The sequence below is a fragment of the Eutrema salsugineum genome, unplaced genomic scaffold (genome assembly GCF_000478725.1).
Source record: "Eutrema salsugineum unplaced genomic scaffold, Eutsalg1_0 scaffold_17, whole genome shotgun sequence".
NCBI classification, from domain to species: domain Eukaryota; kingdom Viridiplantae; phylum Streptophyta; class Magnoliopsida; order Brassicales; family Brassicaceae; genus Eutrema; species Eutrema salsugineum.
In genome coordinates this window covers 2,444,488-2,459,724 of record NW_006256852.1, presented here as the reverse complement: position 1 = coordinate 2,459,724, position 15,237 = coordinate 2,444,488, and the positions used below count along the sequence as shown (strand labels likewise).

The 15,237-nt window shown below is 36.7% G+C and overlaps 1 protein-coding gene across 1 annotated transcript in view; it reads left to right on the top strand.

Moving 5' to 3' along the window:
* The window catches only part of LOC18020492 (thioredoxin M1, chloroplastic), a 5,882-nt gene extending 4,503 nt beyond the window's left edge, over positions 1-1,379 (top strand). The window contains exons 3-4 of the mRNA XM_024157397.1: positions 849-956; positions 1,066-1,379. Coding sequence (XP_024013165.1) covers positions 849-956; positions 1,066-1,379 — 422 coding nt within the window. The remainder of the gene's footprint in view (positions 1-848; positions 957-1,065) is intronic.
* The last annotated feature ends 13,858 nt before the right edge of the window (positions 1,380-15,237 follow it).

Here is a 15,237-nt window from a genome sequence, read left to right as displayed (position 1 = left end):
ATAAGAGAGAAATATTGAAAGAGAGAGAAGGAGAGAGAGAGAGAGAATGATAGGGAGGGATGCATGGAGGGGGAGATAGAGAGTTAAAGTTTTGAAGTACATGTATTTGATTGATATAAAAGACGAAGAAAAATAAGAAGAATATGAAATCGGAGAGAACGAAGAAGACGAAGGCGATGAAGAAGAAGATGATGAGGAAAATATGTGAAAAACAGCAAAGAAGAAGAAGATGTGACAAAAAAAAACTTAAAAAAATAAGAAGTAAGAAAATACATATAGAATGAATAGGAGAACAAAAAAGAAATAAAAAAAATGAAAGAATAAGAAGAAGACGTGAGAGAAGAATGAGAGATAAAGATGGAAGACGATTAAGAATTAAACAAGAAAAACTAAAAGGTAATAAGAGAAAAAAATAAGATGAATAACAATTATGTAGAGACGTATGACTCGCTTTTGTCTTAGTTTGTGAGTTCAGTACATTTATTTAGTAAACATTTTTATCTTTAATTTTGGATTGTGTTTACCTTTTGGATTTGCTTTATTTTATTATGTATGTCTTCAATAGATTTTTTAGTAAACATTTTTTTCAGTTTTTGGTTTATAATATTGAAACTCTTATGCCCGCACAGGGTGCGGGCTAAACACCTAGTTTATTTTATTATACCAAGTAAACTATAAAGTATAATGGGTGAGATGTAATGTAAGATTGTGGAGGTTTATAAAAGGAAAGTAAATATTTCAACACTTAATTTACACATAGAGAGAGAGAAAAGATCTGAGAGAATCAATGGCGCAAACTAGGGTTCTGTCCTGTGTGGCAGTTATTGTAACGTGTTTGGTGTGTTTAGGGTTTAATGTTGGGATGTGTTCATCAGATTCAGATCCCTCGATTATGACTTACGTCTTATCATCATTACCGTCTAACCGTGACTTGGTTTATTCCGCTAACTTCAAGTGTAACTTAACCAAATCTATTTTTAGCACATTTAAAAAATAATTTGCTTTAGTGTTATCTTTCTTATTGATTTATAACGCTTTAACTTTCTATTTATCCAATGCATGTAGTAATACACAGAATCACTGAATCCGAATGGGATTCACTTGTAAGCCAGTCCAAACTCCTGGTGATGGTTATGTTCTTTGCTGAGTGGTGTGCACCATGTCTTGAGATGCTCTCCATACTGGATGCACTGAACAGTCACTTTACAAATCGGTTCAAATTCTACATAGTCGAGATTGAAGAAGAAGTTATCATAGACCGTTGTTATGTAGACTACCTTCCGACCTTTATTGTCTTCAAAGGCGGAGAAGAAATGGATAGACTTGTCGAACCTGATGATCCAAGGAAAATATGGGAGCTCGTGGATCAATATATGTGATTGTCCCTGGTCTCTAGGCTCTAGCTCGTTTATATCTGTGTTTGCTGCTTCTTCTTTTTTGCCAAACCTTTGCTTTTGTGCACTGCTACTATGTGATTGACTTTTGTTGGTCTCATTTCATCAATTAATAGGTTTGTACCCGCACTGTGATGTTTGATTTTAATAAAACAATAGGTTGTAAAAGTATGCACTCAGCATTAATTACGAAATCATGACTCCTGAAGTTCATGAAACTTTTGTGTAATATCCCTATCCTAGGTCTCTAGAAATAACCAAGAAATTGGAAACTAATCCCCAATGGTTAAATCATCCAGTTTGAATCCATTAGTGAGCACACAAAATCGTCAGGAATACCCCCAGGTCACATGACAATATAAGACTTAGGCGATCATACTAATCTGAAAAGAACAAAAGGAAGATGAAGTGAGTAATGAAAATTACTTAGTGAGGATGAGCTTGAGGAAGACTCACAATTCACTTCCCGACAATAATCTATTCAATTAAAACAAAAACACATGTTGCATCGAAAGAGGAAAAAATACATTTAAGTTTATTTTTTCTGGATAGATACTATTTTTTTTTTGTCATCGGATAGATACTATTTATGTTGCCAAACAGGTTAATTCAGTCAAATATTAATAAAAAAATATTTTATATACAAATTTAATTCTGATATTCAAATATTAATTAGATTATTTTGGATTTCTTTAATATATATTAGATTATCTACCAAAAATTATGACAATCAGTTATTATCTTTACAAAAATAATAAATCAGATCTTAATTTAGAATTAATTTGAATATTCTAATTTAAATAATATATATATATACTATTCAAATAATTTCTTAAGAATACAAATATTTTTTGAAAAAAAAGAATTATAAAATATTTATAATGATGTAAATAAAATGATATGTATGTTGATTATATAAAATATTTACGATTATGCTTCATATATAAAATCTGAAGTTAACAAAAAAGAATTAAATCTACAGAAACAAATTAGAAGAATTATATCTATAAAAAATAATTATGTCTATACATAAAAATACAAATTATATTATAAAATTTGATAAAACAAAAAAATTTTGTGCGAACGCACGAAATAGAATCTAGTTAAGTATTATAAAAGTCTAATCATAAAACAAGCACACACAATGAGGAATCCACAAAACAAGACACTTTGATCCTCATTTTATTTCCACCACACTTACACTTGATTGGTATAGCTGATACTAAAGCATTATGTTTAAGCAACTTAAGCAGTGTGATACTGAAGCTATATGTTTTTATTAATGAACATATTTTAAGTGATTGGCTGAGCTGTGAGCAATTGTTAAAAAAAAAAATTATTTATTTATATGCAGTATATTATATTTACAATGTAGATTTTTAATTATTTTATATATTTATTCATATTTATTAAATTATCACTGAATTATAATAGTTTTTTTAAAATAATTAATAGTAAATATTAGTGTTAATATGTAAAATTTATAATTTAATATAAATATAATTTTTGATGTTATTTTAACAAAATAAATTAATTATATAAAATTATTTTGAATTACTAAAATATTTAAAAGCATAATGCTTTGGAAAAGCTTCAAGAGAGAGCATTGAGGAAGGAGTATTTAGGAGACCATTTACATCTTCTAAATGCTCTCCTAAATGCTCTATTAACAAAAGTTAATTGAATGATTTAAGAGAAATTAGTTAGATTGACTCTAATTTTAATAAAAATGACTAGAATGACTCTCTATTGAAAGTTTTACTAGAATAACTCTAATTTTAATTAGAAAAGACCAGTAAACCTTAGTTTTTTTCGATAATCACAGTTGTGCTATTTTGATTTAATTTTACAAGAAAAAATCACTAATTTACACAATCATCAATTATTAAGTAGTAAAAACATTTTTCTTACACATTTATTAAGAAAATAAACATTACTAACCCTAATCATTGATGACATTCTTCTCTTTTCTCCTCTTTACATACGCCGCCACTGGTCAGTGGTCAACCAACTCCGGCCTCCTTCTCATCGATAGGTAAGATCTTAAACCCAACATCCAAATCTTTTTTTCTCTCTTTATTTCTCTCACTTGCTAATCTCACGCTCTCTCGTTCTATCTGTTTTCTTCGCCGCTAACTCTCTTTTTTTTTTTTCTCTCTTGCAGATCCGTAGGCGGCTTCACTCATGCATAACGCGCACCTCCGTCTTCTCCAACATACCAGTTCAAAAATGTGGAGATGGATGCTTTGAATTTCGTTTAAGCTATTGTAGTTTTTGAAGAATTTGTTTTGTACCAAACAATATTGGGTTGTTGTAAAGATTTCTCCCTATTGATTTTTAACGAGAAGAAACAAACCCTAACCACCGTCCGTTCACGGTGTGTTCCATATTTTGGATAACAGATTTATGTAAATTTAAATCAGTTTGGTGGCATATTTCTTTATATGACGTTGTGATGCTACACTTGTTTTGCTTGTAAGAATAGTTTTATTAGGTTATGGCAAAGTTAAAATATAGTTATAGTAGATTTTCATAGTAAACTTGTTGTTCTATAACATTTTGATGGCAATCATTTCTATTGTGGCATAATTTTTTTAAGTGACGATAGAGTTACTATAATAGACTTGTCATCAGCTGATCAGAATTGATTTCTCCCTTTCTTTCTTCACAATCCATTGAGTTCATTTTGTCTTGGGCTTTGTTGCTTATCTCAACACACATCCTTACTGTGTTAGACACAAACTGACCAGGAAGCCTTGAAATTGTCTGCAGTTTTGAACAAAAACAGGTTGTGTATCCCGTGCGAGTTTGCTAAGTATCCTCTTTGGTAATATGTAGCTAAGCTTACCACGTGCATATTCTCGTCTAAACCATAATCCTCAAAACCATGCGTAGGAAATCAGCATACTGTGTACTTTTATTTGCAGCTAGAATTTTGTACCCTCTTGTATTATCGACAACAAATAGCCACATGCAATTTTCAAACTGCCAATATAATGTCCGCATACAAAAATCACTTGCTCCATGATTGTCGAAAACCTCTGATGAGTCTATCACAAAAAGAACAGATAGAACTTGCAGCAACCCTAGGGAAACCAATGTTTGATATGATCGTGTTTTAGGAAGATTAATAAGGGTTATTATGGATATACCGTGGCTAAAATATTTTTCATATCCTGAAATTAAATCTGTTTGTAAAAGTATATCATAACAGTTTCTGTTTAATTCTACCATAAGTATTCGGTAAGTCTATTTACAAATCTTTACCAATATTAAAATTTATATATCTGCCGGAAATAAGTTTTTTACCAGAGAAAGGTTAATCTAGTAACAAAACAAATTTGCTATGTTGTTGACATTGTAAATTTGCCACCAAATAGCAGATATTTATAAGTTTTTTATATCATATAAATAACTCTATCATGACATAAGAGTCATATTGGTAATTAAAGTAACACTTGAATAAATCTGTGAACTCATAGATTTATTCAACATGATTATAACATTGTCACCATAGCCAAATCTCTATCATGTCTTCGAAGGATAACTCTGTCAGATTAATAATAAATCTGTCATACATTTACGTTTTGTATTTTAAAACTGCCAAATTTGAAACATATTTATGGACTTTATGGTAAATTAATTTAAAATCTGTATGTACAAAAAATAAGTCTGGCAAATTTCTATAAGTCTTTGTGAAAACTTTAAATCTCTCACAATGCAACACAGATTTATTTAAATAAGTCTGTGTTATATAATCAAATCTGCCATAGGTAATTAAATCTTTCATCATACGTAATAGATTTATTGAATTAAGTCTGACAATCGACCAAAAATCTACCATCTGTAATTAAGTCTATTACACCCTAACAAATCTGTTGTAATTAAGTTGATAGATTTATAGAATTTGGAGTTTGGCAGACATATTCAAATCGAGAAAAATGGTGGCAAAATCGTAAATAAAGTGATATATTTGCTGACGTGGAAATTAATTGATAATGGCATTTTTGTTATATTTTTTTTCCTACAACAAGTTTATAAGGGCAGTTTAGGTACGATTATTACTAGAATAACCTAAATTTTTAGTAAGTCATTCTAGTAATAATTGTAAAAATTAAGGTTAACCTAGTTAATCTCCCATGATTTAAAGCATAATGCTTTTCTAAAAGCTCTACCAATGAAGGCCTCTACGACCATCCCCACTATTAGTACCATATCTCAACATCCACCTTTGAAGGTTATCAATGTCTCAACACCAGGAGATTATGACCAACCTCAAAATATCTGGAAACTTAGAAAAAAGTTTAGCAAAATGGATATACGACCAATTTCAGCTTAGAGTCAAACCCAGAAGTTCACCCTTAAATGAAAACCTGCTCACCGTCTGATCCAGCTCAAATTTGGAGACTTTACATATGGAACAAACGGCTTTCCAGCACACTTGACACCAAGAAAATCCAACGGTTCAATCAAAAGTTACGCGAATAGCAAGATGTCCCGTCAACCAGCCAGCACCCAGTTTACACCGGTCACGTCTCTTCTGACTGTGGAGATTGGTCTGTTCAGCCTAGAAGCCCATTTCCAAGCCCAAATAGATTCTTTCATTTGGAGAAACCTTCAGTGACGTCTGGAAATGACTTGAGCACTATAAATACATGTTTTAGGAGCCATAAACTGTACCGCAAGCATATGTTAGGCTGTGTTATCTTATTTTAAGTTTTTCTTAGTAGTTTTAGGTTTAGGGAGATATAGATCTGTCTCCTGAACCCTCTTTGTTTATTTTCAATATCGATTTTCATTCAACCTTTCAATACTATGTTTTTGCTTTCTTTAATCATGTCTGAGTAGTTTTATTGTTGGATTTAAGGAAATTTTTGATGGGGAACATATATGTTTGATAAGGGTTCCATTAGCTATTAAAGCCGAATCCTAGAACTTTTTCTTCAAAACTTATTTTTAATGCATGGGAGTAGCGTCATGAGCTATAATCTGATTTAGGTTCGTAGTGTTGCAAAAGTTTTCATTAGAAGCCAGATCTAGTTTAAGAAAAGCAATTCTGCCATAAGAGTGGAAACCTACCTATGGGTGAGCTGTGAATATTGACGAATCTTAAGCAAGCTTGCATCTTTTCCCCTCTGGGGCAAGAGTGTAAACCTACTGGTTAAGGTTGCGAGAGATAGTTGGGTATGATCACGAAAGTGATGTAGTCATACGTTCATGACTCGAGTTCTAAAAGTTTTAGCTATGATCTTTTAAATTACTTTTTTAGCAATGTTTTGAAACGTTCATCTCCGGAGATAATTTCCCTGAAAACCCCGCGTCTCGTCTTTATAAGTCTACACCGATTTTCATAAAAGTTTTTATTCATTAGGTTATTTTTCATTCCCAGCCGATTTTCATTCGAGTTTTAGATTAGGTTTTCTTTAGCTTTTCCAGCCAATTTTTTTTAAGTACTTTTTCTTTTCCCATTTAGTTTAGAATTTACGTTTTATTGACAACCCAAAACCTCTTTAAATTTCAACCAATTTTAGACTTCCTTACTTCATATTTCTTTCAAAGGCTTTTGCAGAAATTTTTTTTTTTCCAACCCTTGAATCCTGTTTTTTTTGGGGACAAACAAAGGTTTAGATTTGGGGGAGTTGATAACACCGTATTTGTACACATTTTCACTATTGAATTCAAATGCTTTTTCAAAATTTTTAATTATTTTTAGGAGTTTTTATTACATTTTTTCTATATTTGTAGTTTCAAAACTCTTCAGGAAACTTAGGGAAAAACATGGCAAAATGGAGAAAATCCACATTTTTAGCTTAGAGTTAAACCATCAAAAGTACAGTCTAAAATGAAGTCCTTTTCACCGTCTGATCCAGCTCAAACTTGGAGACATTTAAAAGGATCCAGCTGACATCCATAGCACTTACTTCAGGACAATCCAATGGTGCAATAAAAAAATACATGAAGATCAAGTTGTCTTGTCAACCAGTATGAACTTCAGCTGACCTGCGACAAAACACGTTTTGGCCGCCCCACACTTTTAACCTGCAGTGAACCATCATTTCACCAGTCCTAGAAGACTCTTATCCATGGTGTATCACCAATCGGCCCCTAGGCCCAACATCAAGCCTATTTCGTCATTTCTCTTCACAGAAGACCTAAAGAAGACCTAGAAAACCTTAGGATCTATGAATACATTTCTTAGAAGTTCTAATCGGGTGTGTGCTCCTGTAATGAGTTTTTGAGCCACAAAAATTTGTTTCTTAGGGTTAGGCAAAGGATAGAGGGATTCTTCCCTTGAACCTTTGACCTTCCTCTTTTTTTATCTATTTATCTTTTCTATTTCATTTTACGCATCTTTCATCATTGTTTATCTTTTCCTGCTTCATGTTGGAGTAATTTAGTAGTTGAGTTTTAAGGATCCATCAAAGGGATCTACATGTTTGATTGGATCACTAGTTTTTTCTCAACTGTATTCTAGATCTCATCTCTTCTAAGTTGAATCTAATGCATGACGTTATAGTCATGAATTAATCTCTGAACCTAGGATTGATAAGAGCCACAGGACTAATGTATCAGATCGCTGTACATAGCTTCGGAAGAACATAGTCATTGTAGGATACGAAAGCTACCTAAGCTACCTATACAGAAGATGTGAGCAAGAATGAATTTTGTTAGTAATGCATGATCTTACTCACGGCAAGAGACGAAAGCTACTTGTCGAGTTTAAGTGATTAGTTGGTTAAGGTGACGAGAGTTGGTTAGCCATACAAGTGCCTAGTCTAGTTCCATGCAGATACTAGAAACAGATTAAGATATTCTACCTAAGACTAGTTGGAAGATACTTAGATATTGATTAGGATAAACAGGAGAAGTCTCCGTCGAACCCTATGAGTTTAGAACCCTAATTTGAATTTAGCATCCCTTATATTATCCTTAGCAACTCAACCTTGTTTTATTTTTAGTCCCTTATCGATTTAGTTTAGAATTAGTTCTAGTTTTATTTTGTCTTTTCTTTTCCCGTAAAAATCAAAACCAACAAAAAACCCTTATTTATTTCGCTTATTTATCCCAGTTTGAAGTTTTTGCAGATTAGACATCCTCCCTATGGATCGACACACTAAGTACTATATCGCACGACTGTGCACTTGCAGGATACTAAGGTTTTAGAAATTTAAAGCTTATTTGTGACTCGTTAACACTAGCACGCATCAGAAGGTCCCTACCGAGTAGTTGAAATAGTATGATCACGCTTCTACAAACTATCCAAAACACGCAATGGAGTACCAGAAAAGAGACCATGCAATATTATGAACCTCAAAGGATATCACGTCTGAGTATTCGAAACAATCAAACTACGTTCTGGCTTGATCCCTAGACGGGGTACGTAGACAGCTCGTATGCAAGTCCAGCCACCACCTTTAACCTTTTCAATATGCTCGACATGTCGTACTTAACTTCAAAGATCTATGAATAAAACAAACATTTCGAACAAAACTTATGCATTTCCCTTTCACTTTCCCATAAAAAGGGACAGGGAGGGAATGGACATACCACCATTTGTTAGAAACAAATCACTTTGGTATTAATCAATTGGTTCTAGGAAAATCCGAACTAAATCCGACTCTAATTCAGAACACTTTCGAATTCCAAACTAAAACGAGATAAGACTTTTTCAAAGTACAAAATAAAGGCGTAAACTTGAAGTACCAAAGGAAGTAATATTAAGCCTGCTAAGTACGAAGTCCCCGGCAGTGGACCTGAACCAACTAGCTATCAAGCAAACGCTAGCTTAAGAAGTAACTTGCTTGCAGAAGAAAAACAACTAAGTATAATAAAAAGTACTTAGAATCAAAAGGATTAAAGCCCTCTCGGGCACCAAGTTTGAAACAAAATAAAAAAAATGGATTTAAGCCCTCCCGGGCACCAAGTTCAGGAAATAAAAGAAAAAGGAAATAGAATTCATGTAGTACACAACAAAAGATAAACCTCACGCCTCCGGCACATCCTGTTAGAATATATAGAGACTAAGCGGAATAAAGAGATTTGAGTGAGTGTGCAAAAGAGATGAGAGAAAGAGTTCCCAAAGTGGTGTGTTTATTCATTCTCGTCTTTGATACATATATAGAGGAGACAGAATAGAAACTAGGTTTAGCTAAGCTACAATACAAAAGAAAGTGGTTAGAAACATAAAGAAACATGTGAGTCTTGAGCATGGATCCCGAGAGATAGTGACAGCTCCAACGGTCACAAGACCAAGTGTAAACGACGCGCCAAAGGGGGGACCATTGTACGGACACCAACTCTCTTCTTCCTTAAACATCACACGTGATCCCTTGAGCCTTCTCTCCTTATTAAAGGCTAACACCGATTCAAGCCCTAAAGCATAGAACCTTTCTTGACCAATACTCCCCCTCAAGCTTAGCCATCGAAGTTGTTTAGATTGCTAAGCTTGAAGACCCATGAGCATCACCTCATTAAAAACCTTAACAAGGAAAACCTCATGGGACAAAACCTTGTTAAGGGAAAAAGAGTGTGATGTCCATGGATCAAGGACTATGATCAAGGGCGACTAAGGTCCACAAGTCCTAGCTTGCTAAAGAGATTGTTGCAAACTTTAAGACTTGCGGCCTTAGTGAAAATATCAGCCAACTGGTCTTCACTTCTTGTGTAGCACGGTAACACCACACCTTCCTCAATCTTCTCACGGACCTTGTGGCAATCTATTTCAATAGACTTTGTTCTCTCATGAAACACCGAGTTTGTTGCAATGTGTATAGCAGCTTGGTTATCACAATGCATTGTAATCGGACCTTCTTGCTCAATGCCAAGGTCTTTAAGGAGCGCCTTAAGCCAGGTTAATTCACTTGTAAGCTTCCTCATTGCCCTATATTCAGCTTCTGCGGTTGAGCATGAGACCACCTTTTGCTTCTTAGTCTTCCAGGTTACAAGATTTCCACCAATGAAAGTACAATACCCACTTGTTGACTTTCTATCAACACGATCACCAGCCCAATCTGAGTCACAATATCCCACAATCTCTGTATTATTGTTCTTTCCCATCCAAATGCCTTGTCCTGGACTCCCTTTGAGGTATCTGAGAATTCTTTCCACCATACCCCAATGATACACTGTCGGAGCTTGCATATGTTGGCTTACTTGATTCACGGCGAAGCAGAGATCTGGCCTTGTGAGAGTGAGATAGATCAATTTGCCAACAAGTCGTCGATACCTAAATACATCCTTGAAGGCTTCATCTGATTTCTCCCCCTTTCGATTGACTTTGTAGCCCTCTTCAAGCGGCGTTTTGGCTGGTTTAGCTCCAAGTTTTCCTGTCTCTTTGAGAAGATCAACTGTGTATTTCCTCTGAGACAGAAAGAGACCCTCAGGAGACCTACACACCTCAATGCCAAGGAAATACTTGAGCTCGCCGAGGTCTTTAATGTCGAATACCGAGTTAAGAAAGGCTTTTGTAGACTGAATTCCCTCCTTGTCATCTCCAGAAATGATAAGATCGTCTACATAAACAAGAACAACCACCAGACCTTGAGAACTTTGGAGGGTAAACAAGGTATGATCCGAGTGAGACTTCTTGAACCCCTTTTCCATCAGAGTGGTACTAAGCTTGTTATACCAGGCTCTTGGAGATTGTTTCAATCCATATATAGCTTTCCTCAATCTCAAAACGTTACCGGGTGCAACAATATCCTCTAAGCCTGGAGGAGGGGTCATATACACTTCTTCCTGAAGTTCCCATTGAAGGAATGCATTTTTCACATCCATTTGCCACAGATCCCACGAGAGATTAGTAGCGAGTGAGAGGACTACTCTTACAGTATGGAGCTTGGCAACCGGAGCAAACGTGTCTGTATAATCTTCTCCAAAGGTCTGAGTGAACCCTCTTGCAACCAACCGAGCCTTGTATCTCTTAATTTCACCGTTACTCTTATACTTGATAGTGAAAACCCACTTTGAGCTCACAGCTCGCTTCCCTGGTGGTAACTCGGCTTCATCCCAAGTATGGTTGCGCTCCATAGCTCCTCTCTCGTCACCTATAGCTTCAATCCACTCCTTCTTGTCTTTAGCTTCTTCATAGCTTTGAGGAATTTCGTGTTCCTCAATTTTTCCCATGAACGCTTGATGATCAGAGGGCAACAAGGCAAGAGAACAAACAGCCTGAATTGGATGAGCTACAGCTTGACTATTTTAGTAGACTCTGGTGTTCTTGCTGAGCCTAGTACTTCTTCTTAATGGCTGAACAGGTTCCTCTACAACCGCCTCTCCTTGTTCTTGTGGGACTGATTCCTCTGCCTCCACTTCTAAGTCATCTGGAGTTGGCTCTTGACTCTGCTCCTCTTCTTGATTTACTTCTGAACTCAATGGTACTGGCTCAGCTTCTTCTTGAGTACTTGTAGGAACCGGCTTATGCACTTGCTTGGGCAGGACTGGGTTCCCAAGGTGATCCAGCAAGAACCGCAGACTGGTAGCGAGATCTGATGGGGAGCTTGACAGGTCTTTGAGACTCTCCCAATTCTTCTTGTCATAGTATCCCTGGTTCTCAAGAAATTTGACCTCCCTGGACACATAAGTGCGGCTATTAACAGGATCATAGCACTTGTACCCCTTCTGAGTTGTTGAATACCCAAGGAATATACACTTTATGCTTTTGGCCTCAAGTTTGTTTCTCTGTTCACCTGGAACAAACACAAAACAAACACACCCAAAAACACGTAAGTGATCTAATGAGGGTTTAGTTTTGTTAAGTACCTCAAATGGTGATGAGTCTTGTAAGACTTTTGTTGGGGTCCGGTTAATGAGATAGCATGCGGCTAAGACAGCATCTCCCCAAAAACGTTTAGGCACATTTGTATGGAACATCATCGACCTGGCCACCTCCATTAAATGTCTATTCTTCCTCTCAGCAACTCCATTTTGTTGTGGAGTGTAAGGGCAACTGGTTTGGTGTAAGATGCCATGCTTTGCTAGATGTTCTTTGAATCTTTGACTTGTATACTCACCGCCATTATCTGATCTAAGAATCTTAATCTTGGCATTAAAATGATTAGTCACATAATTTTGAAAGTTTGTGAATGCTTCAAATACACGATCTTTAGAGAGAAGTAAAGTTATCCAGGTATATTTTGATTTTTCATCAATGAAGGTCACAAAGTATTTATTACTATCCCTAGACATGCAAGGTGAAGTCCACACATCAGAATGAACCAAGTCAAAGCAATGTTCATAAATAGTAGATGATTTAGGGAAAATAACTCGACAATGTTTACCAAGAATACAAGATTCACAACTTGTGTGATCAAAAGCAACATCAGGTAACATTAATTCAAGAGCACGCGAGTGAGGGTGACCTAATCTAGCATGCCAAATAGAGTTCAAACTTGCAGAAAAACATGAATTAAAAGAGAAAGCATTTGAGTCGCTTGGTGAAGAATCCTCGAGAACATATAGATCATCTTTGGTTCCCCCTTTTCCAAGTACCTTCCCATTCTTAATATCCTGAAAGTGAACATCATTAGGACCAAATATCGCATAACAGTCTAAGTCCTTGGTAGCTCTACTAACCGATAATAAGTTAGAAGTGAACTTAGGCACAAACAATGCTTTACTATCTTTATCAAATAACTTTAGGTTACCAGTTCCTTCTATGGGAATTCCATCACCATTAGCTATCACAACATTTACTAAAGCCGGTTTTATGTTGTTTAACAGTTCAGGGTTACTAATCATATGATGAGATGCACCTGAATCTACAACTAAAGCGGTTTTAGGTTTATTAGAGAAGAAGGTGATACCAGACTGTTTTGCGGCTAAGGCTTTGATAAGAGCCTCAAGGTCGGTCTTTCTCACAAACTCAGTCGAGACATTCATGGCACCATCTCCACCTTGTGTCAATGCACCGGCTCTGTCTTGAGCAAAGCTAGCTCTTGCATCCTTGAACTTGCTCGGCTTCAGGTGGGGATGAAGAATCCAACATTTATCTTTGATGTGGCCCTTCTTCTTGCAATGGTCACAGATCCATGGCTTCCTGTCATCGGGTTTAAAGACACCTTTGTTGGCCAAGATGAGCTCTTGCTTCTTGAAGAGACCAATAGAACCTTGCTCCTTTTGGATCCTTGCACAAACGTCTTCAAGGCTTGGGAGCTTATCCTCTCTCAAAATGTGCTTGATGAGGTCGTTGAAGATGGGGTTTAGCGTGAGAAGAAGTCCAAAGACTTTGTCTTGCTCTCGCCTTTCATTGAGAACTTTAGGATCCAAAGTGCTCGGCCTCAGCATCTCTAGCTCAGCCCACAAAGATCTGAACTTCCCAAAGTGAGCTTTGAACTCCATGTCTTCCTGGCTCAGGTCATTAATCGCCTTCTTGACTTCAAAGACTCTGCTCAGGTTTGTATCATTACCGAACACATTCTTGAGAGTTTCCCACAGAGATTTTTCTGTCTCACAGTAGGGGTAAGCTTCAAGGATCGTCGGCTCAAGGGAGTTTTGAATGATGTCAAGCACGGTCTGGTCTTCTTGGAACCATTTTGCTTCCACAGCTTTGGCTTCTTCATCCTTCTTTCCGTCTTTGGTGGCGTCTTCTTCGGGAATCTGTTCTTCTAAGACGTGATTCCAAAGCCCTCGTCCACACAACGCCGTCTTTGTGGTTCTAGACCACAACAAGTAGTTTCCTCCTTTGAGGATAACAGGAATCACCACCGGTTTTGAGATCTCGGTGTTTGCATCGTTTGAACTCATTTTGTTCTTGAGGGGTTTTGAGAAACAAGAGAATAAGAGATGAGCGAACTAGAGAATGAGAGATTTAGAGAATAAGGTTTGAAGAATAGAAAAAAAGAAACTCAGGAAATCGGAACCAATCGCTCTGATACCATGTTAGAATATATAGAGACTAAGCGGAATAAAGAGATTTGAGAGAGTGTGCAAAAGAGATGAGAGAAAGAGTTCCCAAAGTGGTGTGTTTATTCATTCTCGTCTTTGATACATATATAGAGGAAACAGAATAGAAACTAGGTTTAGCTAAGCTACAATACAAAAGAAAGTGGTTAGAAACATAAGGAAACATGTGAGTCTTGAGCATGGATCCCGAGAGATAGTGACAGCTCCAACGGTCACAAGACCAAGTGTAAACGACGCGCCAAAGGGGGGACCATTGTACGGACACCAACTCTCTTCTTCCTTAAACATCACACGTGATCCCTTGAGCCTTCTCTCCTTATTAAAGGCTAACACCGATTCAAGCCCTAAAGCATAGAACCTTTCTTGACCAATACATCCTCTGGAGGCTCCTTGCACACTTTGTTCAGGGCATTGTTTCCGAACTGGTTGAGCACCGTTGGGACAAGCGAATTTGGATCAACATCCATCAGCGCTATTGACGATTCTGAAACTGCAGGGAGATTGAGCTTACTGAGAGATAATTCCGAAACCTGAGCCGCCTTAAAAGCCGCGGTAAACTTTGCCTCTTGGGCCTTTAGCTTCACGAGCTTGGCTTCGGGGAAGGCCCTTGTCGCCAGACTTTTGAGCAGCTCGATGTTGGCAAGCATTGATCTCGAGCTTTTTCTTGTTTCACTTATCCTTTATGGCAACAAGGATCTCTCGGTACTGATGGTTCAGTTCTTCTTTCTCCCAAGCCTACTTCAGAAAACTGACCTCCTGAATTAGCCGGACCGACTGAGCTAGGGAAGAGCAACTTTCCTTGACCAGCGCTGCGTTGTGCTCTGAGAGTGCCTTCACCTTCCTCTGCAGCTCTAGTTTGGATGCCTCCAAAGCTTCGAGATGGGATTGAGAGGCTAAAGCTGAGGAAGCTGGCTGGTCATCTCGGCCTCCCTGTCCTTCA